General features: G+C 30.3%; 5 protein-coding genes and 1 long non-coding RNA gene across 6 annotated transcripts in view; 3 read left to right on the forward strand and 3 right to left on the reverse strand.

The window, feature by feature from the left end:
• The window catches only part of LOC109608497 (receptor-type tyrosine-protein phosphatase alpha), an 11,427-nt gene extending 1,604 nt beyond the window's left edge, over positions 1 to 9,823 (forward strand). The window contains exons 2-24 of the mRNA XM_049961316.1: positions 1,193 to 1,306; positions 2,460 to 2,732; positions 2,781 to 2,978; positions 3,586 to 3,714; positions 3,761 to 3,957; positions 4,014 to 4,056; positions 4,121 to 4,314; positions 4,376 to 4,560; positions 4,622 to 4,969; positions 5,048 to 5,118; positions 5,174 to 5,214; positions 5,270 to 5,350; positions 5,406 to 5,490; positions 5,549 to 5,613; positions 5,669 to 5,803; positions 5,874 to 6,011; positions 7,342 to 7,469; positions 7,647 to 7,782; positions 7,836 to 8,082; positions 8,911 to 9,116; positions 9,168 to 9,299; positions 9,350 to 9,483; positions 9,538 to 9,823. Coding sequence (XP_049817273.1) covers positions 1,193 to 1,306; positions 2,460 to 2,732; positions 2,781 to 2,978; positions 3,586 to 3,714; positions 3,761 to 3,957; positions 4,014 to 4,056; positions 4,121 to 4,314; positions 4,376 to 4,560; positions 4,622 to 4,969; positions 5,048 to 5,118; positions 5,174 to 5,214; positions 5,270 to 5,350; positions 5,406 to 5,490; positions 5,549 to 5,613; positions 5,669 to 5,803; positions 5,874 to 6,011; positions 7,342 to 7,469; positions 7,647 to 7,782; positions 7,836 to 8,082; positions 8,911 to 9,116; positions 9,168 to 9,299; positions 9,350 to 9,483; positions 9,538 to 9,748 — 3,491 coding nt within the window. The 3' untranslated portion in view covers positions 9,749 to 9,823. The remainder of the gene's footprint in view (positions 1 to 1,192; positions 1,307 to 2,459; positions 2,733 to 2,780; positions 2,979 to 3,585; positions 3,715 to 3,760; positions 3,958 to 4,013; positions 4,057 to 4,120; positions 4,315 to 4,375; positions 4,561 to 4,621; positions 4,970 to 5,047; positions 5,119 to 5,173; positions 5,215 to 5,269; positions 5,351 to 5,405; positions 5,491 to 5,548; positions 5,614 to 5,668; positions 5,804 to 5,873; positions 6,012 to 7,341; positions 7,470 to 7,646; positions 7,783 to 7,835; positions 8,083 to 8,910; positions 9,117 to 9,167; positions 9,300 to 9,349; positions 9,484 to 9,537) is intronic.
• A 266-nt stretch (positions 9,824 to 10,089) lies between these two features.
• Positions 10,090 to 11,353, reverse strand: LOC126266562 (uncharacterized). The gene is made up of 3 exons (XR_007548885.1): positions 11,210 to 11,353; positions 10,265 to 11,156; positions 10,090 to 10,194 (listed from the first exon to the last, which is right to left on the reverse strand). It is a non-coding gene; the product is annotated as an uncharacterized LOC126266562 (long non-coding RNA).
• A 135-nt stretch (positions 11,354 to 11,488) lies between these two features.
• LOC109608469 (origin recognition complex subunit 4) lies at positions 11,489 to 13,259 on the reverse strand. The gene is made up of 5 exons (XM_020024908.2): positions 12,853 to 13,259; positions 12,454 to 12,799; positions 12,095 to 12,396; positions 11,756 to 12,040; positions 11,489 to 11,679 (listed from the first exon to the last, which is right to left on the reverse strand). The coding sequence occupies exons 1-5, from the start codon at positions 13,036 to 13,038 to the stop codon at positions 11,515 to 11,517; spliced, it is 1,284 nt and encodes a 427-aa protein (XP_019880467.1). The 5' UTR covers positions 13,039 to 13,259; the 3' UTR covers positions 11,489 to 11,514.
• Positions 13,260 to 13,364: 105 nt separating this feature from the next.
• On the forward strand, positions 13,365 to 14,406 carry LOC109608491 (thioredoxin domain-containing protein). The gene has a single exon (XM_020024933.2). It carries the CDS (start codon positions 13,447 to 13,449, stop codon positions 14,362 to 14,364), a length of 918 nt encoding a protein of 305 aa, XP_019880492.2. The 5' UTR covers positions 13,365 to 13,446; the 3' UTR covers positions 14,365 to 14,406.
• A 303-nt stretch (positions 14,407 to 14,709) lies between these two features.
• LOC109608490 (E3 ubiquitin-protein ligase RNF113A) lies at positions 14,710 to 16,089 on the reverse strand. The gene is made up of 4 exons (XM_020024932.2): positions 15,897 to 16,089; positions 15,616 to 15,836; positions 15,032 to 15,504; positions 14,710 to 14,978 (listed from the first exon to the last, which is right to left on the reverse strand). The coding sequence occupies exons 1-4, from the start codon at positions 15,994 to 15,996 to the stop codon at positions 14,810 to 14,812; spliced, it is 963 nt and encodes a 320-aa protein (XP_019880491.1). The 5' UTR covers positions 15,997 to 16,089; the 3' UTR covers positions 14,710 to 14,809.
• A 3,413-nt stretch (positions 16,090 to 19,502) lies between these two features.
• On the forward strand, positions 19,503 to 24,963 carry LOC109608481 (probable chitinase 2). The gene is made up of 6 exons (XM_020024922.2): positions 19,503 to 19,710; positions 23,142 to 23,306; positions 23,655 to 23,850; positions 23,903 to 24,206; positions 24,261 to 24,464; positions 24,518 to 24,963. Exons 1-6 carry the CDS (start codon positions 19,644 to 19,646, stop codon positions 24,911 to 24,913), a joined length of 1,332 nt encoding a protein of 443 aa, XP_019880481.2. The 5' UTR covers positions 19,503 to 19,643; the 3' UTR covers positions 24,914 to 24,963.
• Positions 24,964 to 25,127: the final 164 nt, after the last annotated feature.

Consider the following 25,127-nt stretch of genomic DNA (forward strand, 5'->3'; position numbering starts at 1 on the left):
ACTACTTCATGGAACTTTTTTTGATGGTAAACAGACTTACAACAGTGATTTCAACGTCTGCTCGAAGCCTATATGTAAATAATGTTGTGATTTGTTTGCCAATAATGATTCCAAACTTGGAGAAATAATTCAGTGTAAAGAAAGTTTTTGCCCAGAGATCTGAATTAAACTACAAGATATCTATTCCTATTACCACTCAATTTGGAGGATAGCAAAGTGTCATTAGTCGACTACAAACTTAATTTAATAAAACTAATTCTGCAATCACACGTCGTGTGCAGGGATACAAAATTACTATCGCTAGAGAAGATCTGTTTCTAACCATTTATGTGAGAAGGCATCGCGGGACTAATTTTACAAGCCTGAAAAATTAACTTCGTGCATTTACTGGACGTAACACTACGACTAAATCACTTACACCAAGTTGGTTTATCTTCTAGAAGGATTATGTGTGGAATTCCATTGCAGTCACACAAGAAACTACGAATGAAATTCAATCCTTTTTCAGTAGAACCGTTTGCATAATGACTCTAGGCATGTTCAAATTTGGAGAACGCGAAGAACATCCCGCCATCGCGCAACTGTTAAATACGTCATTATCGGGAAGGGTCGGCTATCGTCTGGCCCTGTATAAGTTGTGAAAGACATACTCCACTGTATATTGTTAACGGTAATGACTGTGAACTTATATCGAAAGGATTTTATAAATAAATATTTCGACTAGTAGAGATAAAACATCAAAAGAGATATATTTTTGTAATGGGATGGTGGTCATCCACATAAGGGAAGATTGGTACATAAAACGAGAAAAGTTGCTCGTTACCAACATTATCCTCAGATTTCAATACTATTGAGCATACATGTTAAATGTTAATAAGAACCCTTGATATTCCATGAACCACTCTCGAACACTTTTAATGAGATTAAAAAGTTTTACTGCAATTGCAGGACATTTTACCACAAGAAAAACTTTATTAAGTATGCCACATCAATGTAGAAGCAAGAAAAAGGCATTTTGTTTATTTCGCAATTAAAAAAGTGTAAATATACACTAAAATACTACTAATGTAAGAAACCTTTGTACAGTTCATTTCGTTTTCCTGTTGACTAATTAGTCTTCGTAATCTTTTCATTTCACTTAATAAATTTATATTTATTTATAATATTATTTTAAAATATTTGTTGTTTTCAGATGCAGGTAACATCAAAAAGAATGCGAAAAATTGGACTTTTAAATGCACCACAAAAAATAAGGAAAAGGATGAAAATCTTCCAAAGATATTTCTAATAGAAAAAAATTGGAGCGGTAATTACAGCTTAATATACGCATATTTCATCCAGTAATTGATTGCTTCCCTTTTATTTATAAAATATTATTAGACCGATGGTGTACTATTGTTGACGTGATTCCAATAATATTTTAGTTAACTCATTTACTGATGAAAAGGAATACAACTATGTGAATGATACGAATGGCAAAACAATTGAAGGCTTGTCTTTTTTTTTCACAAGCGATTTGATTATAATGAATAATACTCGTGTAATAATAAATTGTACGACAGAGTGTAAAAACCTAAATAAAGGCGGATGGAATCATTTATATTTTAATAAAATGTCTGGTCTATTTTTATTAAACAATAAAACAATAAAATCAAATAGTTTAACATTGAAGTCCTCATCCACAATCTACGAAAAAAAAAATAAAGGTAACGTACTATATTTATTCATATTTTGCTTAAAAAAGTCTAAAATTATATTGTAACAAGCTGTTGTTAAATTTTAAATTAAATTAAATTTTTGGTCGCTTGCCATGGTTGTTCGATGTTCTTAATAGTTTTATACATATTCAGTATATGTACACGCAAAAAAATTAATCGTTAATAATAAAGTAAATGATTCAATTATGTGAACTAAAATTATCAGCAGCATGTTGACTTAAGACAGGTTTATAAATTTTTCTCAAGGACAATATTGAATATTTCAGATTTATTGAATTCACCGTTTATTAAATTGGTATTTAAAACTTTAACATAACAATTTAAAAAATATAACATAATTTTGTGCCTTTTTTATTGTTAACTATAACATGTTTATTTTTAATAGTTAACGGCTAATAGTCTGTCCATCTTTGACTCTTTATCTAAAAATATTTAATTAAAAAAATAATTGTTAAAATACAATATATTTCGTAAGTGGTGGAAATTTTTATATTTAAGATACGTCTTCTTCCAGTACAGATAACATCAAACATTTTAAATAACCACTGTTATTACTAATACTACTGGAGTGATATTTTCAACGAAACTGATTCACATTATGGTTCAAATACTTAGTGAGTCTAAAACGTCATGCTTTGGTTTTAAGTCATGTAAATTTCCAATATATCCCGCAAAGATGATGAAGATTGATTAAAGAAGATGCATTTTTAGTACCTTTTTGATTCGATAAAACTTTTTTAGATTCTATATGTCCGATATTCAAAGGCTCTGAAGAATTTGGCAAGATTGAATATAATAATACGATTGATTCTGTTTGCTATTCTGTTTACGCAACATCATCACTTAATATGGTCGTGACAAATACCGTGTATAAAGAACTACAAAACTTCAGAATACAGGATCTAAATATGTGGATAACCAGAGAAGTAGAATTTACTAATGATCTTATATTTTATAGTAGGTATTGGAATGACAGTTCTTCTTATTTTGGGATTAGTCACTATTGCACAAAAGGTAAAACATATTTTAATATATACATATGAATATCATTTTGTTTTACAGGACCTTCATATTATACATTTAAATCTAAATCAAAAAATATTTCATGCAAGAAACTTGATGGTAGTGCTACTATTCAACTGAAAGACGTATCCAAAACTAACTGCCTGTACAAGATTGATTTCAGCAATTATTCATATATCTGCTCGTCTGGAAGTTGTGGTTGTAAGACTGGATATAACGGGACACAATGCGAGAATGGTATATTTTTGTTCTATAATTTTTATTATTATGCAAATATCATATATATATATATATATATATATATATATATATATATATATATATATATACAGTGTGGCCCTTTTGAAAGCGGAACTCTCTGATATTTTTTGTATGATTTTAACAAACTTTTTATTTATCTACATCACTGGATTAAGCACTCACTGAAATGGATTTTTAATCAATTAGTCTATATAATAAACTGACAAAAAAAATAAATTATTTTATTTTTCAAAAATATTAGAATATTTAATTCATAATAAGAATATGATTTTTATTTTTTCCATAGAATTATGAATATGCATATGTTTTTATAAAATTTGATATATACCCATTTCAAGCGGTGGTTAATCTACTGGCCTAATTAAATTTCATGCCTAAAAAATTACACTGTAGGCTAAATAGATATTATGCTTGACAATTGAAAAAAAAGTTTCAAATGTTGTAGTACCCAATTAAATATATAAAGGTAAACCAGTAAAAAACATGGCTTCTTTCAAAAATAAGAGATTTATATTTTTCAAAATGATGAATTTTTCTTACCCATTTTTTATGTAATATTATCAATTTATTATTTATTTATCAGATTGTGCAGATATGAATAAATGGGGAGAAAACTGTTCTAACAATTGCAACGGGAACTGTTCTAAATGTGACAGGGTCGATGGACATTGCACGGAATGTATGAAGAATCACACAGGGAACGCTTGCGAATGTAAGTTGTAAATGTATGAAATTATGAAATTAAACGTATTTTGTAGATTTGTTCAAACCTGAATTATCTTTTTATAAAAACAAATGTATCAAATGGAAGAAACATGGATTTTCTGACTTAAATTTTGAAATGAATGGTATAGCTGTGAGGAACTATTCTAAATGTATTTGGCAGGACTTCATGTGCACTTGTTTTAATGATGATCCGTCTAAATTGACACTGAACAGGAATGTGTCAGGAAGGGTTGGTTGTTGAATAATGTTAGAACACTATTTATTTTAAGTTTTGCCCGTTTTTAGATAGACAATTTATATGAGGGTAAATTGAGTGACTTAAGGAAATGTAAGTTGTTTGGAATAAAATAAAATTGTGCTAAATATAAAATTTTACGACTGCGAAATTTCAGCAACCGACGAGCCAAGAAATTTTAATAAAAAATTAAGTGGAAAATTAGTCATTTTTAATTGGCAACATCCCGACTATATAGAGACAGATTTGACAATCTTCATAATATTAGTAACTGAAATTACGCCAGGATTAGAACCGATAAACCAGAACAAAACAATAGTCTATGAAGAAAAGTTAAATTTTACAACAGAGGTAATTTCAACCATCTTCTAATATTCAATCTTCGTAAAAATCCTAATCTGATAATTATTAGATTGAGTTGCAACTGGCTACCGAATATACCGCTACAATTAAAGGTGTATATGTATCTAAAATTGAAACAAAAGTTTCCGAGATCACATTTTTTACTGAAGTACCTAAGCCTAGAATACTTCCAATTTATACGAAAACAGAAAATGGGGACTTTAACTATACTATACAAAATATAACCAGATTTTCGTAAGTCGTTATAAATGATTCAAATGTAGATTTATGAAGGTATGTGATTTTCTATTTCTAGGCGTGCAATTCTAGTAGAACTGACTAAAAATGCCCAATCGCAAGTTTCGAATATATCAAAATATTTTACGGATTCATACGAAAGTTTTGACGTACATGAAATCATGACATGGAATTTTCGAACTGAATCGAGCACTGAAGTCAACATAACAGTATCAAAGGAATATGTAATGGATACTACTTATTTGGCGATTGTTGTAGTAACTGAAACTATTAATAAGTTGGAATTTGATAAGTACATCTTAGGGCTTAGTGAAGTGTCTCACAATGTTACTCTTATCATTACTATAAGTATCATAAGTATAGCAACTGTTGTTATACTCATTGGCGTTATAATTGTTTTAATTAGGTAAATTATTTTTAATTATATAAAGGCATAAAATTCATTATAAATAACATATGTTTATTTTCATTAAAATGATGTCAGATGTCCAAAAAAAATAGAGAAAATTCGAAAACACATTAATCCACAAACAGTTCAATATTCAAGTATTGAAGGTAAGTCCCAATAATTAATGTTAATAATTATACGTTATTTATTATATTGTTTTAGAACGAAATCAAAATAACACTGAAATGCAAACTTTATTAACTGTAGGTTTATTAGTTTATTAGTTTGACACCTTTACCATTAAAAATGTTGTTTTAGATAGAAAAAATGGATATACCGAAGGATAATTTAAAAAATTATCTCATGAAAAATTTCGAAAGCTTAGAAGATTCTTATTTAGTAAGAAAATATCATATATACTTAACGTTTACATGTTAATTTATACATTTTATAGAAAATACCAACAGAGGATCTACGTTGTACATATGAAATTGGTAGAAGTAACAAAATTAAAAACAGATATAAAAACATTTTACCTTGTAAGTATGCCTTTCGTCTTAATAAACAATTAATTTTCATTTATTAATATCATTTCAGATGACCAAAATAGGGTAATCCTCGAAAACACCGGATGTGATTATATTAACGCTTCTTACATAGATGTATTTTTTAAATTCAATGCATATATTTTAATAGTAACGAATGTGCAATTTTTAGGGTTATCGTGTGAAAAATGAATATATTGCAACGCAAGGTGCTAAAAAAGACACAGTCTACGATTTTCTTTCGATGATCTTACAATTAAAAATTGATTATATAATTATGTTAACAAACATCATTGAAAATAATAAGGTTTAAAAATATAAATAAATATTAAATACTATAAATAAATTTCAAATGAATAAATTGAAGGCTTTTTCAGAAAAAATGTGAGCAATACTGGCCTGAAACTGATACATTAAAAATTGAAGAAATTCATGTCTCACTGGGAAAAGTTATAACAGAACAAAATTACACCATAAGAGAACTATTAATTGTAAAATCAAATCAGCAACAAAAAGTATGTATTTTTAAAATCAGTCTGTGTTTATGAAGAATCTGAAGTAAACTGCCGATAAAAATAGGGGAGATTGCAATGTGTATTCTCAAAGTACGTTGATTTTTCCATTTTTCATTCAACAATGTAGTGTGTGTTAAAAGTGTAGCAAAAAATTAAAGTAAATTTAATTGCAAAATGAAAGGTTTTAAAATACGATTTAATAGGGCCACCTTTAGTTTCCACAATTGCTTGAATATGTTGTCAATCGTATCTTGAGAAATACTGTCCCAGATTTGAAGTAAGGCGTCCCGTAACTGCCTTGTGGTAAGAGGCGGTTCGTGACTATCCAACGCCCTTTGGATCATTTCATTGGGATGGGATTCAGATCGGGCGACTTCGATGGCAAAGGAAGATACGAAATTTCAAGTTCATCATCTTGTTAAGAACACTTCGTCTCCTATGTGGCCGTAAGTTGTCGTCTAAAAACTGGAATTCCTCTTGTACCTCCTCGGAAATGGGGTTGACAATGTTTGTGATTTACATACACATATTGCCGTCATAAATGTAAAATGGCCTCCTGCGACCTAAAGCGATGCCACGCCAAACTATTATCGAGCCACCTCTAAATGCGTGAACTTCTTGGACAAATCGGCGGTGCATTATAAAATCTCTTGGGCTCCACGTCCTAATTCGTCTCGAATCATTATGCAAACCATACCTGGACTCATCAAAGAAGAGCACGGCGTTCCATTCGACCACCCAAAGTTGCTCTTCTAAGCGGTCTTCTAGACAATAAACCAGCTTCGCGAAGTCGATTTCGACTGGTTGTAACAGATACTGTTATACAAGTCGCAACGTGGAATCGGCGAAGTATCAAGGTGGCCGATATTGTAGCGTCCCTTCTTGCATTTTGGATGATGTAACGGTCTTGCCTTTTCAGTTGGGCACCTTGATCTACACTGTCCAGGTCTTCTACGTACACTATATATTTTTTTCTGTCTCCTTACAAGTCTGCTTACCACACTTTGTGATGTTCCCATCGGTATCGCATCATCGACTTAGTGCATACCACCCTGAATCATACCAAGTGCCCTGTTGGTTTCAACTTCACTTAAATAAAGTAAAAACATAATTGTGAATTTTTTATTGTGTGGTAAATACACAACATATATTTGAAAAAATAATAGTCTTGAAACACAAGCCAAATATATACGTTATATATTAAACAAGAAAATTTTCAAAAGTATTGAATTAAGGCAGCTAAAATTCAATATCCCCCCTATTTTTTGCCGGTGGTTTTTTCGTCTTTATAAACTGGTTCTTCTATCTATTATTAATTAATATTTTTTAGGTGGTACAATACCATTTTCATGCCTGGCCTGACCACGATGTTATAAATAACGTTTCCGATATTATCCCTTTCTTGAATGAAATTAGACGACTACCAAGAGGAAAATCTCCTATTGTGGTTCATTGCAGGTAACGTGTTTATACAAAAACGTATGCTTTCATAGTGACACTCTAACTAACTCATTTCATAAATATAATCTTTAGTATTTGCAGAAAAAATTGTAAAGTTTCAAATGAAATTTTTCTGAAAGAAATATGCATCCCATTAAATTTTTTCAAATGTTCATGCTGATATTTTATTTTTAGTGCTGGTGTAGGAAGAACAGGTTGTCTTATACTGATCGATTATGTCATTACAATGGCCCAAAACAGTAAATTTATCAATTTCATAAATACATTGGCAACGTTAAGGTCTCAACGAAAAGACCTTGTTCAAAGCAAAGTGAAACGATGTACCTCATTAATTTCTATTTTATTTAATATTTAAAATTTTAGGTTCAATTTATGTTTTGCCATCTGGCTGTATTTGAGTATTTAACCTATAAAGATTTTACAATACGACCCGACAAAGTCGCTCATTTGAATTTTGAAAATGTTGAGGGTCTAAATAAGCGCACAACGAAATTAATTTTCGAATATTTAAAGTCGTTTCAAGACTTCGATGTACTGAAGCACCAATGTGAACCCGAAGTTGTGGCTCCGGCTAATCAAGAGAAAAATAGGAACAATGAATTTACACCACGTAGGTATTTTTGTTGCTATGCCATATGATCATATACAGGGTGTTTCATAACTTATTCGAAATTTTTTAACCAGATATGCACTTCTAAATAATAAGTCGATTTCTTAAAAAAAAAAATTCTATAAATTCTATAAAAAATGTTACAGTTTGTAACAAACCTTACACACAGCTGTTCACAGTTTTTTAACCTGCATTAACCTGCAAGCAAACTTGGGTTGTCTTATCCAATTTAGTTGCACTAGTTCCAACGTTCCTCCTTGCTGCTGTGTCCGGAGACCCAGATTATAGGCAGCCGTTGTGATCCGTTCACGCAGTCCACCGATATTTTGTTCTTCTATACAGTAAACTTTGTTTGAAACAACAAAAAATTAGATAAAAATTGGTTGAGTTGCAATAATTGAAAATATTGAGAAGTAAACACTGCATAAAAAAGTGATAAAGTAAGGTTTGTTACAAACTTCAACATTTTTTATCTAGTTTTCTATTGGACTTTTATTAGAATTTATTTTAAGAAATCGACTTATTATTTAAATGTGCATATCTGGTTAAAAATTTCGGATAAATTATAAAACACCCTGTATACAACCGAACAATTTTATTTGCAAATATATTTTTAAAGGCGTTACTTAACTAGAAGTTTATACATAAAGAATGTTCTTTCCTTAAAAAGTAAAAAGTGCAAATCTATTTAAATTTTATTTTTCCATATTGGAACGTAAAAATAACTGGATTGTCCTTTATCAAAATTGTTTATGGTGATTTTTCCAATCGTCCACATAATAACTAACAGGTTTTGTTGCTAAAATAAATATTCTCTTAATTTTGTAGGATATGAAAGAATATACTTACAAAGATATCCTTTCAATGACATTAATACAGATTACATTAATGCAATAAATGTAGATTGTTATAAGGCCCCTAAAAGGTATATTGTAACTCAACAACCACTTCCTAATACTCTGGGCGACTTTTGGCGGATGGTAGACCAGATTAACATTGATACAATAATTTCTCTTAACGAATACGGAAATAATGTAAGTATTTGTCTGTAATAAGGACTATTATTGCAACATTTCTGTTTTCAGAACAACCCTCAAATATGGCCAGAACCAGATGACGTTTTAAAACCTGTCGATTATCTGAAAATAAGATTAAACAGTTCCGATGACTTACAAAACATTCAAATGATACAAGTTAATTTGTCAAACAAATCAAAAGTAAGATACATACAACACATGGTTATCATTATATTTATTTTATGTTTTAGGATACTAATAAAAACATAGATATATATCATTTGAAAGGTTGGAATCCTGGTAAATTAACACCTAATGATTATTCCGGCATGGTCACAATTTGGGATCATGTTCGGAATCAGAGAAAACTGCTTATTGTGTGTTTGTAAGTTTAGTTAACTGAATTTTTATAGTCATCTAATCTTCATGTTTGTTGTAGTGATGGATGTACCGCATCTGGGCCCTTCTTGGCATATGCCGTTGCAACAGAACAAATAAATCAAGAAAAGCTCTATAATCCTGTCTATGCCATACGAATAATTAGAACCAGTCGCCCAGAATTTATACAGAATGAAGAACAAATTACATTTGTTCACAAATGTATTTACAAATATTTCCAGAGTCTGAATCCCTATTCAAATTTCGTTTAACGTTTTAACATTTTTTAACTTACAGTATTTAATTTTTTAATATATCTTTTTATAACAAATATATGGACAACAATATACATATGTGATAATTTAAAGAGATGCTTTAATCGTAAAAAGTTAATATTCGCTTGATATAGAATGATTTATAAAAAATTTAATACGCCTACTTAACTAATTCAAACTATTTTTTCTAAAACATTTTTTGAAGACAGTAATAAGTTTCTAGAATTCTTAAAATTAATCTGTAGAAAAGTTAAAATAAAACAAATGTAATTAAAAATATTTATGTATTTGCCATGTATTGGTTATTGCCCTTTGCAAGACTTCTATTGGTAGTCCATGACATTTATTGATTGCTTCCGAAATTTCCCTTGGAGTTACCAAAAGTTTAAAAGGCTGATATTTCTTTTTCTCTTCCCACCAATTTTAGAGATCAATTTGAGATTCTAAAAAAAATTTTGTTACATCACAGTAAAATTTGTTCCTCAATTCTAAAAACATTTATCACTTTATTACCGTAAATATATAACCTCGATATGCTCAAATAACTTCATTATTACAATTGTATGGACATTGGTGTTAGCATTAGAAAATTTCATAAATCTCAATATGATGTTTCATAGCTGTAATGAGACACAATTCCAAAACATTTAAGTATTGAAGTGTTTAAATGGTATTATCTTTTTCCGAATAGTTTAGTTACTCTTGGAACTGCTCATTAGTCAATTTTAATTATTTTCATTCAGCCTTGACACAACTTTTATCTGAAAACTTGCTAAATTACTATTGATAAATTTAATAAAAAAACATTTGATTACCAAGATGTTTTTAAACTCTTGTCATATAAATCGATATCAATTATCCTCTGGATTATGTCTTTAAATTTCTTATTAGAATTCCACTGCTTCCTGATGTTTGCATTAATTTGAATCTCAGTGTTTGGCAACTGCAATAATTGTTTTATACTGTTTAACGCGTAATTCAGATTAAATGGTATCTCAACTTCTCCGGGAAACAAAAAAAATTGTCAATGTGAGTATCTAGACTTCACATGTTTTTCCAAAAGTTCTGTAACAACTAAACGACAAGTTACCCATTAAAAATTAAAAAATAAAACAAAATTCTTGAACATTGTAACACCTTTATACCCAATTCACAAATTGGAGCTTGAGCTGAGTGTGACACGTCAAACAAATTATAAAAATGATGATAATTATGATGGTTGCAAAAGAGATCAAACTCTTCTAAAATGATTATTTTACTTTTTGATGTGTGTCTCTCTCCGGTCCTCAAATATACTAACAGGAATACCAAGTCTTCTGCAAAGCTCCCAAACACTTTACTATCTACAGCATTATCCAAGTGCATTTGAGACGTTTTGCAGCTGATTTAACACTTCTTTGAGCAACTAAAATTACACATTTGAACAAACAATTTGGAAGGATCAGCAGGCAAACTTACAGTAGTTTTCCCAGAATCCTTAGGACCGATCAGCAGAACAGAATTCGATTTTCCATGCGAAATTGTTCTCAGCAACAAGTCGAAATTTGTTTTTTTTCTTAGTCGTGTCCAATAAGTTCTATTTTAAATAAGTATGTATCTCTTTTTTGTCACTAATGAGTATAATTGTAATACGTAACTAGTTCAAGCTATTTTTTCTAAAATGCTTTTTGATGTCAGAAATAATTTTCTAGAATTCTTAAAATTAATCTATAGAAAAATTGAAATAAAACAAATATAATTAAAAATAAATATATATTAAAAAATTAAACACATGCCAATGAGCTATTTGCCCATTGCAAGACTTCTGTTGGTAGTCCATGACATTTATTGATTGCTTCCGAAATTTGCTGGGGAGTTACCAAAAGTTTAAAAGGCTGATATTCCTTTTGAAGCCTGTTTCCACTAATTTTAGAGATCAATTCGAGATTCTAAAATAAACATCAAGTTAAAATTAGCTCCTCAATTCTAAAAACATTAATCACTTTATTAATGTAAATATGTTACCTCAATATGCTCAAATGCTTTCATTATTACAGCTCTTTGAACTGTTTGGATATTTGCGTTAGCATTAGAAAATTTCGTGTATCTGGTGAGAATCATTTCAAAATTTGGTTGATTGTCATAAATCTCAATATGATGTTTCATAGCTATAATGAGACACAGTTCCAAAACATTTAAGTCTTGAAGTGTTTGAATGGTATCATCTTTTTCCAAAGAGTTTAGTTGCTCTTGGAACTGCTCAATAGTCAATTGGTCATTATTTTCATTCAGCCTTGATACAACTTTTATCTGAAAACTTACTAAATTACTATTAATTAATTTAATAAAAAAAAAATTGATTACCAGGATATTTTTAATACTCTTTTCACATAAATCAATATCAATTATCCTCTGGATTATGTTTTTAAATTTCTTATCATTCAAAATATTTTTTAAATTAGAATTCCACTGTTTCCTGATGTTTGTATTAATTTGAATCCCGGTGTTTGGCAACTGCAATAATTGTTCTATACTGTTTAATGTATAATTCAGATTTAATTGTGTTTCATCTTCTTCTCCTGGAAACAAAAAGAACTGTCTATGTGAGAATCTCGACTTCACACGTTTTTCCAAAAGTTCTATAACATCTAAACGGCAAGTTACCCCTTAAAAATTAAAAAATAAAATAAAATACAGTAATACATACAGTAACACCTTTATACCCAATACACAAATTGGAGCTTGAGCTGACTGTGACACATCAAACAAATTGTACAGAAGTGTTTGATTATGATGGTTGCAAAAGAGATCAAACTCTTCTAAAATAAATATTATACTTTTTGATGTGTGTCTCTCTCCGGTTCTCAAACAGGCTAACAGGAATGCCAAATTTTCTGCAAAACTCCCAAACACTTTACCATCTACAGCATTATCCAAGTGCATTTGAGACGTTACACTTTTCAGAGCCAAACGATCATCTGTGTGAATCAATCCATGCAATTTTACAAGAATAGCATCACTTTCCATACATTTAGTATTCTGTAGCTGATTTAACACCTCTTTGAGCAGCTAAAAGTACACATTTGAACAAACAATTTGGGAGAATCAACATCCAAACTTACAGTAGTTTTCCCGGAACCCTTAGGGCCGATCAGCAGTGCAGAATTCGATTCTCCATATGAAATTGTTCTTAGCAACAAGTCGAAAATTTGTTGTTTTTCTTTGTCGTGTCCAACGAATCTATCGTTCATTAATAAGTTCCGTTTTAAATAAGAACGTATCTCTTTTATGTCACTAGTATTTCTCATCGTGGACACCAGTTTGTTTAAACGAGCAGTATGGGGTAAACAAACACTATATTATGCAGTTTTTATGGTTATGTTTCTCATAGTCGTATTCCGCGCGTATATCTCATAATCAGAGGTGGCAATATAATTTTACTAAAGATAAAAAATAATTCTATCGTTGATAAAAAAATAATTGCGAAGAAAAATTCTAATAAAAACAAAAAGTTTTAAACAAACAAACTATATATTTTAATAAATTAAAAAAACTATGTACAGAACTCTTATTATATGATGTTTGTGTTACACATAGGAAACCTGTTACATATGCTGTTACACAGTCTACCAACATTACTAATTGAATTTGTTCCAACGAGGCTTTAAAAAGTATGATCGAAGACTGTTGAATAGTATTAGTTTGTTGTTATTAAAATGTTAAAACTAATACTCAACTGTTTATTAGTTTTGTTCGTCGCCTCAACTGCCAATGGGGCCTTGGAATTAGTGCAAGATGAAGAGTTAATGAATCTAATTAGAACTGAAAAATATGTAATAGTTTTGTTTAGTGTTAACCACTGTGAAGAATGCGACAAATACGAAAATGAGCTTGTCAGCCTTAGAGAAGATCTAGTCGAGACGCTCAATGCCTGGGTTGTAAAGGTTGTGAATAGTCAAATGACAAGGTTGTACAGTCCTGACAAGGAGCCAGTCTTAGTTTTCTTCCGGCACGGCGTTCCTCTCTTATACGATGGTCCTTTAAGCGACGAACTGATCCTGCACACATTCACCAACAACAAAAGTCCTTTGACTAAAGAACTCACAGATGATACATTTGAACATCTAACTCAAGCAGCAACTGGTGCTACTACAGGTGATTGGTTTGTGCTGTTTTATACTCCTGATTGTGTGGACTGTCAACGTTTACAAGCCAGATGGGAAGCAGTAGGAGCACACTTGAAGTCAAGGATGAATGTGGCTAGAGTTAATAGAGCCACTACTGGAGCTGCTACTGCACGTAGATTTGAGGTATTCAATGTGCCTGCCTTCTTGTTCTTCCGTCAGGGCAAACTATACAGATACCAGATACAAAAATATGATGTTGGTTCCTTTGTATCATTTGCCAAGGAGTTTTACAAGAATGTAAAACCTGAAAGAGTGCCTTTACCAAAAACTCCATTTGATGATCTTGTTTCCTTGATAGCTGATTACTTTAGGCAAAATCCTTGGGTTTGGCAAGTAGGATTTGGCACATTTATTTTTGGATTGTTGATGTCTGTTTTATCACGACGGTTAAACAAACCCAATGTTGGGGAAGCCAAGAAAGAAAAGGAAAAGGTGAAAACTAAATAAATTGTTATCTCTATTTTATATGAATATATATTTTTAAAATGCTGTTTTATTTATTACAAAGAACCTGTTCACAAATACTCTTATTTAATTCAAAAAACAATTTTGTTTCATCATATAACATTTGAGAAATAAATATTTACATTGTTATAATTAATTTATTTTTTTATATTTACTTTAAATGCATCTATAAAAAAATGTTAACAAAATATTGGCGGATTTGTTCAAATATTAATAACATGCAAACATTTATTATTATTATTATTGCTTATTTTAATGTTTTATCAACAATATTTTATATAGTGTTAATAGATATGCTACAAATTGAAACAAATATAATAGCTAAAATTTTCGGATAAAAATTAAATTTATTTAGCCTTATTGGTCAATTTATAAAAATACATATATTTACATCTATGTGACTAATTTCTAATCCCTGAATACTTATTTAATCTGAAGAACTATCTGACTTGCAATCCTCATTTTCTGCTTTATTGAGTCGTTCAATTAATTCCTTTGCAGGTTTAAAAACAGTAACAGGCTGACTGCAAACAAAACATCTTGCGCTCTTCTTGAATCGTTCCAAGGCACATTTTTCACAGAAATAATGCTTACATCTGAAACAACAGTGATGTAAGAAAAATATTTAAATTATATATATTGAACATACTTAGTAACAACAGGTTCAACAAAACTATTCCTACAAATCACGCATTTAAAGGGTAGTTCTTCTTCATCTGAATGTATTTCATATTTTTTGTCGTCATCACTTTCTTCACCATATTTTCCTTCAGCCCACTCCCTTTCAAGTTGCCACCCATGTTTGTAGTCACTCCTGTCGTGTAAGAATTTACAACTGTCGCCAAAGCCACAAAAACCAGTTTCCTTGTAATCTTTACAAATATCAGGTTGGTAATCCCATCGTACAGTTGCTCTTAAATTTGCCGGAGCCCTTATAGGACCTTTCCTAACAAGTCCAGAACTTGCATTTCCCGCGGCTGTATCTTTTGGTTTATAGTACTGTGTATAGTTATTTAATCCTCTATAAACTTTATCATCTTCTTTTCCTTCAAGTTCCTTGTTAACTTCTAACCTTCTTTCAAAAATGGCTTGAGCATCTCTATCAGTCTCAGTTTCAATTTCCTACAAATGCATTTGTCATAATTTAACTATGTGCTAATATGAGCAAGTAAAAGAATTGTTATTTAAAAAACTGCACATAATCTGTATCAATAATATATTTTCAATACACACCAGTGTTGCTGTAGCTCCTTGATCTTGAGGTCCTTGAGCCATGCTGGATCTGTTGGACTTATAGCTCACCATCACATCTTCATCACTGCTGGTCGAATTGGCAGCAGTCTCAGTATCTTTACTCTTCTTTGATTTGCTGCTGGACTGAATGTTGGGATTAATTTTCGTTTTGCGTTTAATAGGTTTGACGACCGTCTGATCTTCATCGGAGTTGTGGTTATCTGAAAGTTGTAATTTTTGTTACTGTTTACAAGGAGTAATTGTTTAATCAACTTGCGTACCTTCTTCCGAATCGGAATTTTGACGTTTACGCGCGCCACCTCGTTTTATTTGCCGTTTTACGAAGTAGAACGTGCAATTATCCTTTGCTTCCTCAGACATTATAGCATTAGTAAAAATTAATAGGTGTATTGAAACAAACGTAAATATTGGTTATGTTTTCATTAACCTATAAATATGACAATTGTAACATTGGCAACTCTGAGTAAAAACTAAACTTATAAATAGATGGCGTCCCGCTAGTAATTTTTGTGCGCATCCTCTCGAATCCACATACAATGTGACCCATTTAAAACGTATCCCGAGGCATTACTGGCGGGAAAAAATTTTTTTGAAAAAATCTAAAACATCAACTTAATTATTACCATACGGTCAACTTAATCATTAATTGTTTAGCATTTATGTTTTTATTTAAATAAACTATATTTATGGAAACAATTTTTAATTATTAATTAACAAATATTATGGCATTTGAGGTCATTATTATAGCAATTTTTTAAAACATTAAATATTATGGTCATAACTATTTTACTTATTGGGAACTATTAAAATAATGTTGCTTTATATTCTATTCTAATAGTTAATATTATCTTAATATACAAGATGTTATACAGATTTTTCAGTACTGAGTCTGAGCTTGAACATTTTTGAAAGAATTTTATTGACTAAATGAAATACATTTTCACTATTTCTTCAGTGTTCATCACCATTATTCACCATTTGTGAATGACTATTAAAATGATCATTAATTACCACTTGCTATAATTCTCTAATTTTCTTATTAATACAGGAAACGATTGACTTATTAAATAATTATAATAAGAAAAAAATTTCCGGCAAATAATCAAATGAATCGGATCGGATCATTGAAAGACTAAAGTAAAAGTTACTATAACTTTGTCCATTAAAGAATAAAATTAAATTGATCAGCTACATAGTGGTCACAAGAATAACAGAAAAAATAGTAATTATGTTTGAAACTCAAGAAGTGCAGCTCATATTTTTAATATATTTTAATAAGTTGATATAATTATGGCCACTACTGTATATTAATACTGTTATATGTAAAACGATAATATTGTACATTTATTTAATTAAAATAACTAAGAAATAAATAATAATTATTATAATTTATAATACTTAAAAGTTATTTAATGGTTCCAATAATTAATATTTAGGAATCTGAATAAATAAATTAATAAAAGATTTCAACTCTAGATTAAAAAATTGCTAAAACACTTAATTAATTCATAATAAAACCAATAAATAATGCACTAATCTCAATACTAATTAACCATGTATTAAGACGAACTGCACCACAGAACCAAGTTACGGATAGAGCACACCATCACCCGACCGATCGACACGCGGATCGATAATAGACTGAATTGATTTGGATTGTCACCTTACAAATGTGATTATTAACATTGGGGTTTATGTAACATTCAGATGGCGAATATTTTCAATTGAAATTTTTTCATTAAAATATCTAATTAATTGTTTAAACAATATTATATAATTTATTTTACATATTGTTGAAGAGTAATAAAATTTATGTTGTTTTTATTATTTATTACATATTTATTACAAAAAAAAATAAATAGTTTGATCTGTTTTTCAACCCTTATTAAGGTTAACACATTTAAATATTCGAATGAACAGAAAAATTATTAATTAATTATTTTAAGTAAATTAGTATTTACTTAATATACAAAAATTTTTTTTTAGTTTTTTCAGCTTCAATTAATTATTAAACATAATTAAACTAAAATTAAATTAAATTAAAAATGTATTAGTATTTCTAACTTATCATTAATAATAAATTACTTAGTAAAATATACATAGTACATAAAATAATTATTAAACAGAATGACAATAAGGTATGCAAAATAACAGGTTATACTATTATGGCAAAACAACAAAAATTATATAAAATATCCCAAGAAAACTTTATGCAACACGTCTACTGGATAGTCTGATTAGACTGGAAGTTAAACAAATGGGCTGAATGAACCATAGCTAAATAATTTTTATTTCTGTTTCTTTCAGCATTGCTTACGTTAGTTTCTTTAGTTCGATCACTTCTCTTATAAAACTTCAATACTAATTTTGGGCTTCAATAAAATTATTCAATTCATTCGAAAGCGGTAAATATTGGGTTGGTATATATTAAGTATAATTAACTGCAAAACATCACAAATTAGAGAAGTACTGACTACAGACGACTATTAATGTTATTTTTAATATATTTCGGAACTTGATCTAAAGAGGTGAGGTGAACAGGGATAAGTAATTTGTATCAGAGATTGCGAAATGAAATTTCATGATTGTATCAACAGTAAAGAGAGACTTTTGCATTACAGTCGCTCTAGACACTGGCACACAAGAATTATAAAATTTATCTATTCTTTTCAGATGACCCACTAGTAATTCCAGTGTATATTAACGCTGAACAAGAAATGTCTTGAATGTCCATAGAAGGAGAAGTGCATTCGCCCAATTTTGAAAAGCATAATACAGGCTACAAAAGGTATATTGCCCTGGCGTGAGTTTCTTCAGTTCTTTGAGTTTACGGTGTGGTTCAACCACCGTAACTTACTTCATTTATGTTATAAAATAATGGCAGACATTTTTGGCATTTATTTCCTGATTTGATAGAGTGTTTTTGAGCAACCAAGACCTTTATTCAATTTTTCTTGCTGTCCAATGTCATGGGTCCCTCTCTTCACGGTTCGACAACCATTCAAAGATATTCTCCAGGCCACCTCCCTGTTTGGTACTTCTGCTGATTCCATCTTTACACCGTATGCAACCACCCGTACCGAATAGATTAAACATAACTTAGGTGGTACTTAGGTTGATACAAATCAACAAATATCTACGAGTTGTATGAGTTATTAATAAGTAAAATCAGTGGAATCTGGGGATCGCTCCATTAAAGGGGTGGTTTAGTTTAGTAGAATCAATTAATTCAATAGCAAAATGTTATTTTTAACTCTCCTCCATATGTGCGATATGTGCTATATTTGTTTATAAAATGTAGCAGGTAAACATTGAGAAGGTACTAAAGTTAAAGTTCCCAGTAAAAAAAAAGAAATATGCTTCGGTGGGATGATACAGAAAAAAATTAAGACATGGATGGAGTTTTTATTGTGTTTTTTAGACTTCTTATATATTAAAATAGATTTAGAAATAAAAAGGTGACGGGACATTTCCACTTACACTTTATGAATATTAATTAAGTAAGAAGATATTTATATGTTTTTATATTAATGTTTATTTAATACATAATATAAAATTATTGTTATAAATATTGAGAGATCTATCACAATTTTATTATATTTTTCTTCATTCAAGTACTTAACATAAGTATCCTTCACTTATTCCTAAGTACCGCATTTTTTGTTAAGGAATTTCCCTAGAGAGAAATTAGTCATCATTAGTTTTCACATAAAATATAATCCTTGTGGCACACCCCAACCACCAATTTTTTTTTGTAACAAAAGCGAAGGCGATTCAAGTGAGACCGTACCATTTGGTTGGTTTGAAAGGTGGGACAGTCTTAATAAGTGAAAGGTGTATTAAAGTTTATGGTAAACTCGGATAAGCGTATACCCGTTTCTGTCTTGCACGCGAGCTCGAATCGGAACAATCTGAAGAGACGACGATATTCGTTGGTGTAACTGTAATTTTATTGCACGGGTTCAGTTTCGTCCGTACGGCAAGAAGACAGACAACTTGTACAAGTTATGTGGCAAAGGTGCGGATTATTGTTTTTGATAATTTTCGCGTGCTATGTATGTGCAAACAGTACGGGTAAGTGTGAAAATATGCACTTTTATTTATTTATTGATAAAATGTTCGATTGATGATTGCACAGCATTGCAATTGCGAAAAGGGATATTTTGGCAAGGACAAAATGAACCGTTCAGAATTATATGAAATATTTACTAATTTTCATAATAAATTATGTATATCTTCTCTAGGTCAGTTGGTTGTTCTTGAACTTATCAATAAAACCGGTAAAAGAACAGTTTAACCTGTTTTCAATCGTGTAATAGTTGCGGTTAATGTATGTTATTGTGACTGAACAAAGTAAATAATTTATAAATATTAAAAAGAAATTGAGTATATAATTTGTTATTCAAAATATTGTAAGGAAAAAAATGTTGTACATACTTTGCCTGATTAATTTAAAAGTGTTTTCATAAAAATTCAGTTGTAATTAAATCTGTAATATTTTGCTCTGATTGGTATGTATCAGTATGTATGTATCTACACTTAGAAACTTGAAATTTATGTTATGAGAATTAGAAATTTTTCTCACAATAAATATGTATTATTTAAGTGTGTAACAAAGAAAATCACGCATTTTTATTTTATAGATTACTATGCAGTTATTTAAATAACCTCACTGCATATTTAAATCACCGCTAGGATAATAATTAATTGATTAAAAAATAAGACATGTCTATATGAATGCTTTAAATAAATATAGATATGCTTATAGGAGTATAATAAAAACTTTTATTTAAAAAATATTAAAATAAATAAATTTTAATTTATTGGACATATAATTAAATATACTGTTTCATTTTTATATAGATACGTCAGTATTACACTTGAGTATCGTATCTAAAACAATTATGTTGATCACTAAAAATCGATTAAATTTGCCTTAATTTTCAATAAAACGGACATTAAACGATGCAGATAGAGTCGAGTAATTAGAAAGTAATTTTATACTTCAATAAACAAAACTTAATAATAATTGTTATGCTGGAAGACGTATTAAAGCGTCCCGAAAAGAGAAATTTTTCCCGGTAGACGCCGAAAAATTTTTAATAAAACGATTATCAATGCATATCACGGTTTTGGTTAATGATTGAGTCATCGTATTTTAAGTCGTTGTGATATGATGCAGATTTTAATAAGAATAATTATGAATCAACGGTAGCCAATATGGATTTCGTGAATTAACAATGCAATGTAACAATGTAACAATGCACGATAGTCATATATTTTTTCTGTTGATTCTTCATATTTAGCAATATTAAATTATACGATTTATTTGAGAATCTACATCTACAAACAGGTGATCAACAAACTGGAGATCACAGTTAAGAATATATATTTATTAAATAATCTATGTATAACATAAAAAAATGTTTAATATTCTGTAGGATAGCATTTTTTCGTTATTAACACCTCTAAACGACGCATAGATTCAACGAGATATAGACAACGGTTATTTTAAATAATTCCAACGTCTTTAATTAATAACTATTCATCTAAATTTGATCGTTTTTAGTATATAATCAAGAAGAGATTTAGATTCGGCCTTTACGCTGGTTAATAGAGAATTTTAACAAAATTATCTTTTAACCAATTTTGAAAAATTTGGTTTCATGCTTTGGATCATTATCGAGTTTAAAAATCCATGCAACTGATAAATTATCGTTGGCAAATGGTTCTATTACATATTTCTTGATATCCCTACACTTGGACGATACATGTTACCAATAACCTTTTGTGGAAAAAAGGAATACCAAATCATATAGTTTCTTCGACCCTGTTTCAAAGTTTTTTTAGTGTTGGGTTCAAACAAAACAATACTTTATTTCAAGCAATTTTGATCTTAATTTATTCTTTTCAAATATTTAGCCAGCGTTTCAACAAAATCAAAAAAATATACAAAACATCTAATAACATGAACAATATTTTCCAAAGAAGCATACATATACACAAATTTTAGACTGACTGACGTAACTGAATTAAACAACTGGCTTCCCCGAGGACAATTGCAATATAAATTTCATATCCGAAGAGTTCACGCTTTTTCCCTGTCGATTTTCCAGTATAGGATTACGTAACCAAAAGTATGCCAATTTTATGTTTAAAGACTTATCTTCTGATGAGACTCGTTTTATAAGAAGTGGTATTTGGAATAACCAGAATTCACATACGGTAAGAAGAAAATTATAATGCAATAGTATTGCACAAACGAATAGTTCAGCAATAGTCGGAGAGTAGTAGAAATTTTTTATTTTAACAAGATGAAATGCTGTTACTTATTTAGATTTTTGTAGAAAAGAATAAGCCAGACTTATTAGATGATTTCCTAACTTAAGTTCTTTAATATATAGTATAAAAATGATGAGGTCATACCTTGCTGACCAAAATTTATATAGAAAATACCACATAAATGAATTGGGACGAATTTGACTAGTTCAGTCGTCGAACCTTAACCTGATGGATTTTTTCCGTTGAAGCTATATAAAATTTTTAATATATGTCACTGAAATCACGAGGCGAATCTTCTTAGGTACAAGCCAAATATGAAAGATAGCAGATATGTTGTGAACAGTTAATATATAATGAAACAACTATTGCAACTCAAAGTTTCTTAGAGTATATTTAAAATGGATAAATTGGGAAGGATCACATATTTGTGTAATTTTTAATTTTTGCTGAGTGCAAAATTACACTAGTGTTAAATAAGAAAAATAATATTAAACTATATTGAAATAAGTTTTGTCTTATCTCTCGGGCAGTCCCGCTCCACAAGCCAGTGGTGGCGGGAGGCCGACGGATCAACTGCAAGCCCAATCCTCACCCAGGGAGGTTTCTAGGACCTTCCTCAGATTGGGCTTGTTCTTCCGGGAACCAGTTGACAGGGGGCTGGCATCTTTGTCAGTCCCGTCTTCTGGTTCAACTTCACCCGTGTATGTATATACACGCCCTTTCCCCCATATGTGCTTGCACATATGGTTTCCAATTGGTTATGATCTCCGGATCGGTGCCCGGAGGGGGGTTTACACTTTCCCCTCTCTGTCCCCAAAAAAAAAAAAAAAAAAAAAAAGTTTTGTCTCATCTTATTTCTTTCTCTTCTTATTATAACTTATTTCTTGTGGTTAAATTTCCATATTATAATTTGCAAATACACTGCATAAAAAGCAATACGTATATTTGTATGTTTTTAATGATATCATGTCAATGACATGGGGCTATACATGAGATAAAAGTAATATTAAATAAGAAAATGTTTGTAATAAATTATAATTATGGAATTTAATTATTTTTATCTGCACGTTAAAATTGTCTTTTAATTTATACGTATAATTCTTATATTAAAAATTTCTTTAATATATTTTTTATTAAATATTTATGTATATATATATATATATATATATATATATTCTTTAGTACCTTCAAATTTCTTTATATAATACCTTTTTACATTTCAGGTCCAAGCCATGGAAAAATTGTTGTTTGCTATCTTGGATCGTGGTCGGTCTATAGACCAGATCGTGGATCATTTACTATAGAACATTTGGATCCGTCCCTGTGTACACATCTTATATATTCATTTGCGGGCTTGAATCCCAAAGAAGACTCCATTAAATCTTTAGGTACGTGAACGTTTTAAACAAGTGAACAAAAACTTCATGACAGTAAAAGTAAATGTGACCATTTTCGAATGTTAATTGTCATACATTCTTTTTATATTGTAGTCGTTCCGTATTGTCACTTTTAAATAAAATATTTGGAGCGGATGTTGTTTATTTAACATTGCAGCTATATTTTAATATTACTATGATAATGCATTATCCGTTTAACGTATCCTAAACATTTAAAAAACTTACAGTATATCCAGAAGTCAAATTAAAATAAATTATCAGATATTTATACTTATATAAGATATACTTGCTTCTATTTTCGCAAAACTTTATACAAATTCTGAACCTAATTTTCCGTAGATCCATGGCAAGACTTGCAGGAAAACTACGGCAAAGGTGGATACCAAAGACTGACCTCATTAAAATTAAGATACCCACATTTGAAAGTGACCTTAGCTATCGGAGGTTGGAACGAAGGTTCGAAGAACTATTCCGACTTGTCAGCCTCTTCTACCAGACGAAGCAGATTTGTTGCCACTGCTGTTGATTTTATAAAGTACGCAGCCAAATTTGTTTATCGGAAATCGTTTAACTGTTGAATTTTATAGGAAATACAACTTCGACGGTTTGGATTTGGATTGGGAATTTCCGGGCAAACGGGGTGGCGCCGAAGAAGACAAACTAAACTTTTTATTGTTGGTAAAAGAATTGAGAGCGGCTTTCAAAAAACACAATCTCTTGCTGACCGCCGCATTTGGCGCGGGTAAAGACACAATCGATGTCGCTTATGATGTAGAAGGATTAGCCGTTTATCTAGACTTCATTCACATGATGTGTTACGACTACCACGGCGCTTGGGATCAAAAAACCGGAGCAAACGCACCACTTCGCAGCACAGATGTTCTTAACGTGGTGAGTGTGAGAATGATTCTAAGGATGACTTTTAGTTAATTACGAATGTTTTAGGAATACACGATTAATTATATGATCAAATTGGGCGCTCCGCCCAATAAATTAGTTATGGGTATTCCATTATATGGACGTACGTTTATTTTGCCCGAAAAGACTACTGTTTCGACCAACAGAAAACCAAGACTGGGAGAAGTAGCTAAATCGATGGGCTTCCAAGGACCATATACTAGAGAAAACGGTTTTATGGGGTACAACGAGGTAAATATATAAATATCGTTGAAGAAATAATATTACTATAAATTATTGTTCAGATATGCGTAGAACTGAAGAACACAACTGCCGACTGGAAACAATATTGGGACAGCGAAACTAGTACTCCATACGCTGTGTCGGGTACCAAAGTCATAACCTACGATAATGAAAGATCAATAGCAGATAAAGTGAGATTTGCAATGGAAAAAGGTCTTGCGGGGGCTATGGTTTGGTCTATTGATACTGACGATTTCCAAGGCGATTGTTCTGATGATGAACAATTCGTCAACTTCCCATTAATGAGGGGCATTAATAAAGCTATCACTCAGGCTCTGGAAGATATCAAGAACTCCATCATCAAGGAGAAAGTCGATGATAAGGCTGGTACGGCTTCCTCAATATCTGCACGCACTGGTCTCGCTGCTGTGATAGCTATTTTCCTATATTTTTTCTAGGGAATTGTATTTATTAGGGTAGATTTTATAATATATCTTTTTTAAAAAGACTCGCATTTTTTATTGAATAACCTTTATTAATCTTTATTTTTGTGTATAATAATATTTGAAATGAACATAAATGTAAACTTATTTATACAGATTTTAACATATTTTATTGTCATGTCTTCCTAAAATCACTTTAATTGCTTTAAATTTTCTTTTGAAAGTTATA

Source organism: Aethina tumida, chromosome 1 (genome assembly GCF_024364675.1).
Source record: "Aethina tumida isolate Nest 87 chromosome 1, icAetTumi1.1, whole genome shotgun sequence".
Taxonomy (NCBI): Eukaryota; Metazoa; Arthropoda; class Insecta; order Coleoptera; family Nitidulidae; genus Aethina; species Aethina tumida.

What these genes read in the sequence shown, in the direction of transcription:
- LOC109608491 (XM_020024933.2), top strand. Translation starts at nt 13,447, where the DNA reads ATGTTAAAACTAATACTCAACTGTTTATTAGTTTTGTTCGTCGCCTCA.
- LOC109608490 (XM_020024932.2), bottom strand. Translation starts at nt 15,996, where the DNA reads ATGTCTGAGGAAGCAAAGGATAATTGCACGTTCTACTTCGTAAAACGG. An exon ending in AAATTCCGATTCGGAAGAAG is followed by an intron (nt 15,837 to 15,896) that starts GTACGCAAGTTG and finishes TACAACTTTCAG; the next exon opens with ATAACCACAACTCCGATGAA. An exon ending in GTTGAACCTGTTGTTACTAA is followed by an intron (nt 14,979 to 15,031) that starts GTATGTTCAATA and finishes CTGTTGTTTCAG; the next exon opens with ATGTAAGCATTATTTCTGTG.
- LOC109608481 (XM_020024922.2), top strand. Translation starts at nt 19,644, where the DNA reads ATGTGGCAAAGGTGCGGATTATTGTTTTTGATAATTTTCGCGTGCTAT. An exon ending in AGACTCCATTAAATCTTTAG is followed by an intron (nt 23,307 to 23,654) that starts GTACGTGAACGT and finishes AATTTTCCGTAG; the next exon opens with ATCCATGGCAAGACTTGCAG. An exon ending in GCACAGATGTTCTTAACGTG is followed by an intron (nt 24,207 to 24,260) that starts GTGAGTGTGAGA and finishes CGAATGTTTTAG; the next exon opens with GAATACACGATTAATTATAT.
- LOC109608469 (XM_020024908.2), bottom strand. Translation starts at nt 13,038, where the DNA reads ATGAGAAATACTAGTGACATAAAAGAGATACGTTCTTATTTAAAACGG. An exon ending in AGAGTATTAAAAATATCCTG is followed by an intron (nt 12,041 to 12,094) that starts GTAATCAATTTT and finishes GTAAGTTTTCAG; the next exon opens with ATAAAAGTTGTATCAAGGCT. An exon ending in AAGCATTTGAGCATATTGAG is followed by an intron (nt 11,680 to 11,755) that starts GTAACATATTTA and finishes TGTTTATTTTAG; the next exon opens with AATCTCGAATTGATCTCTAA.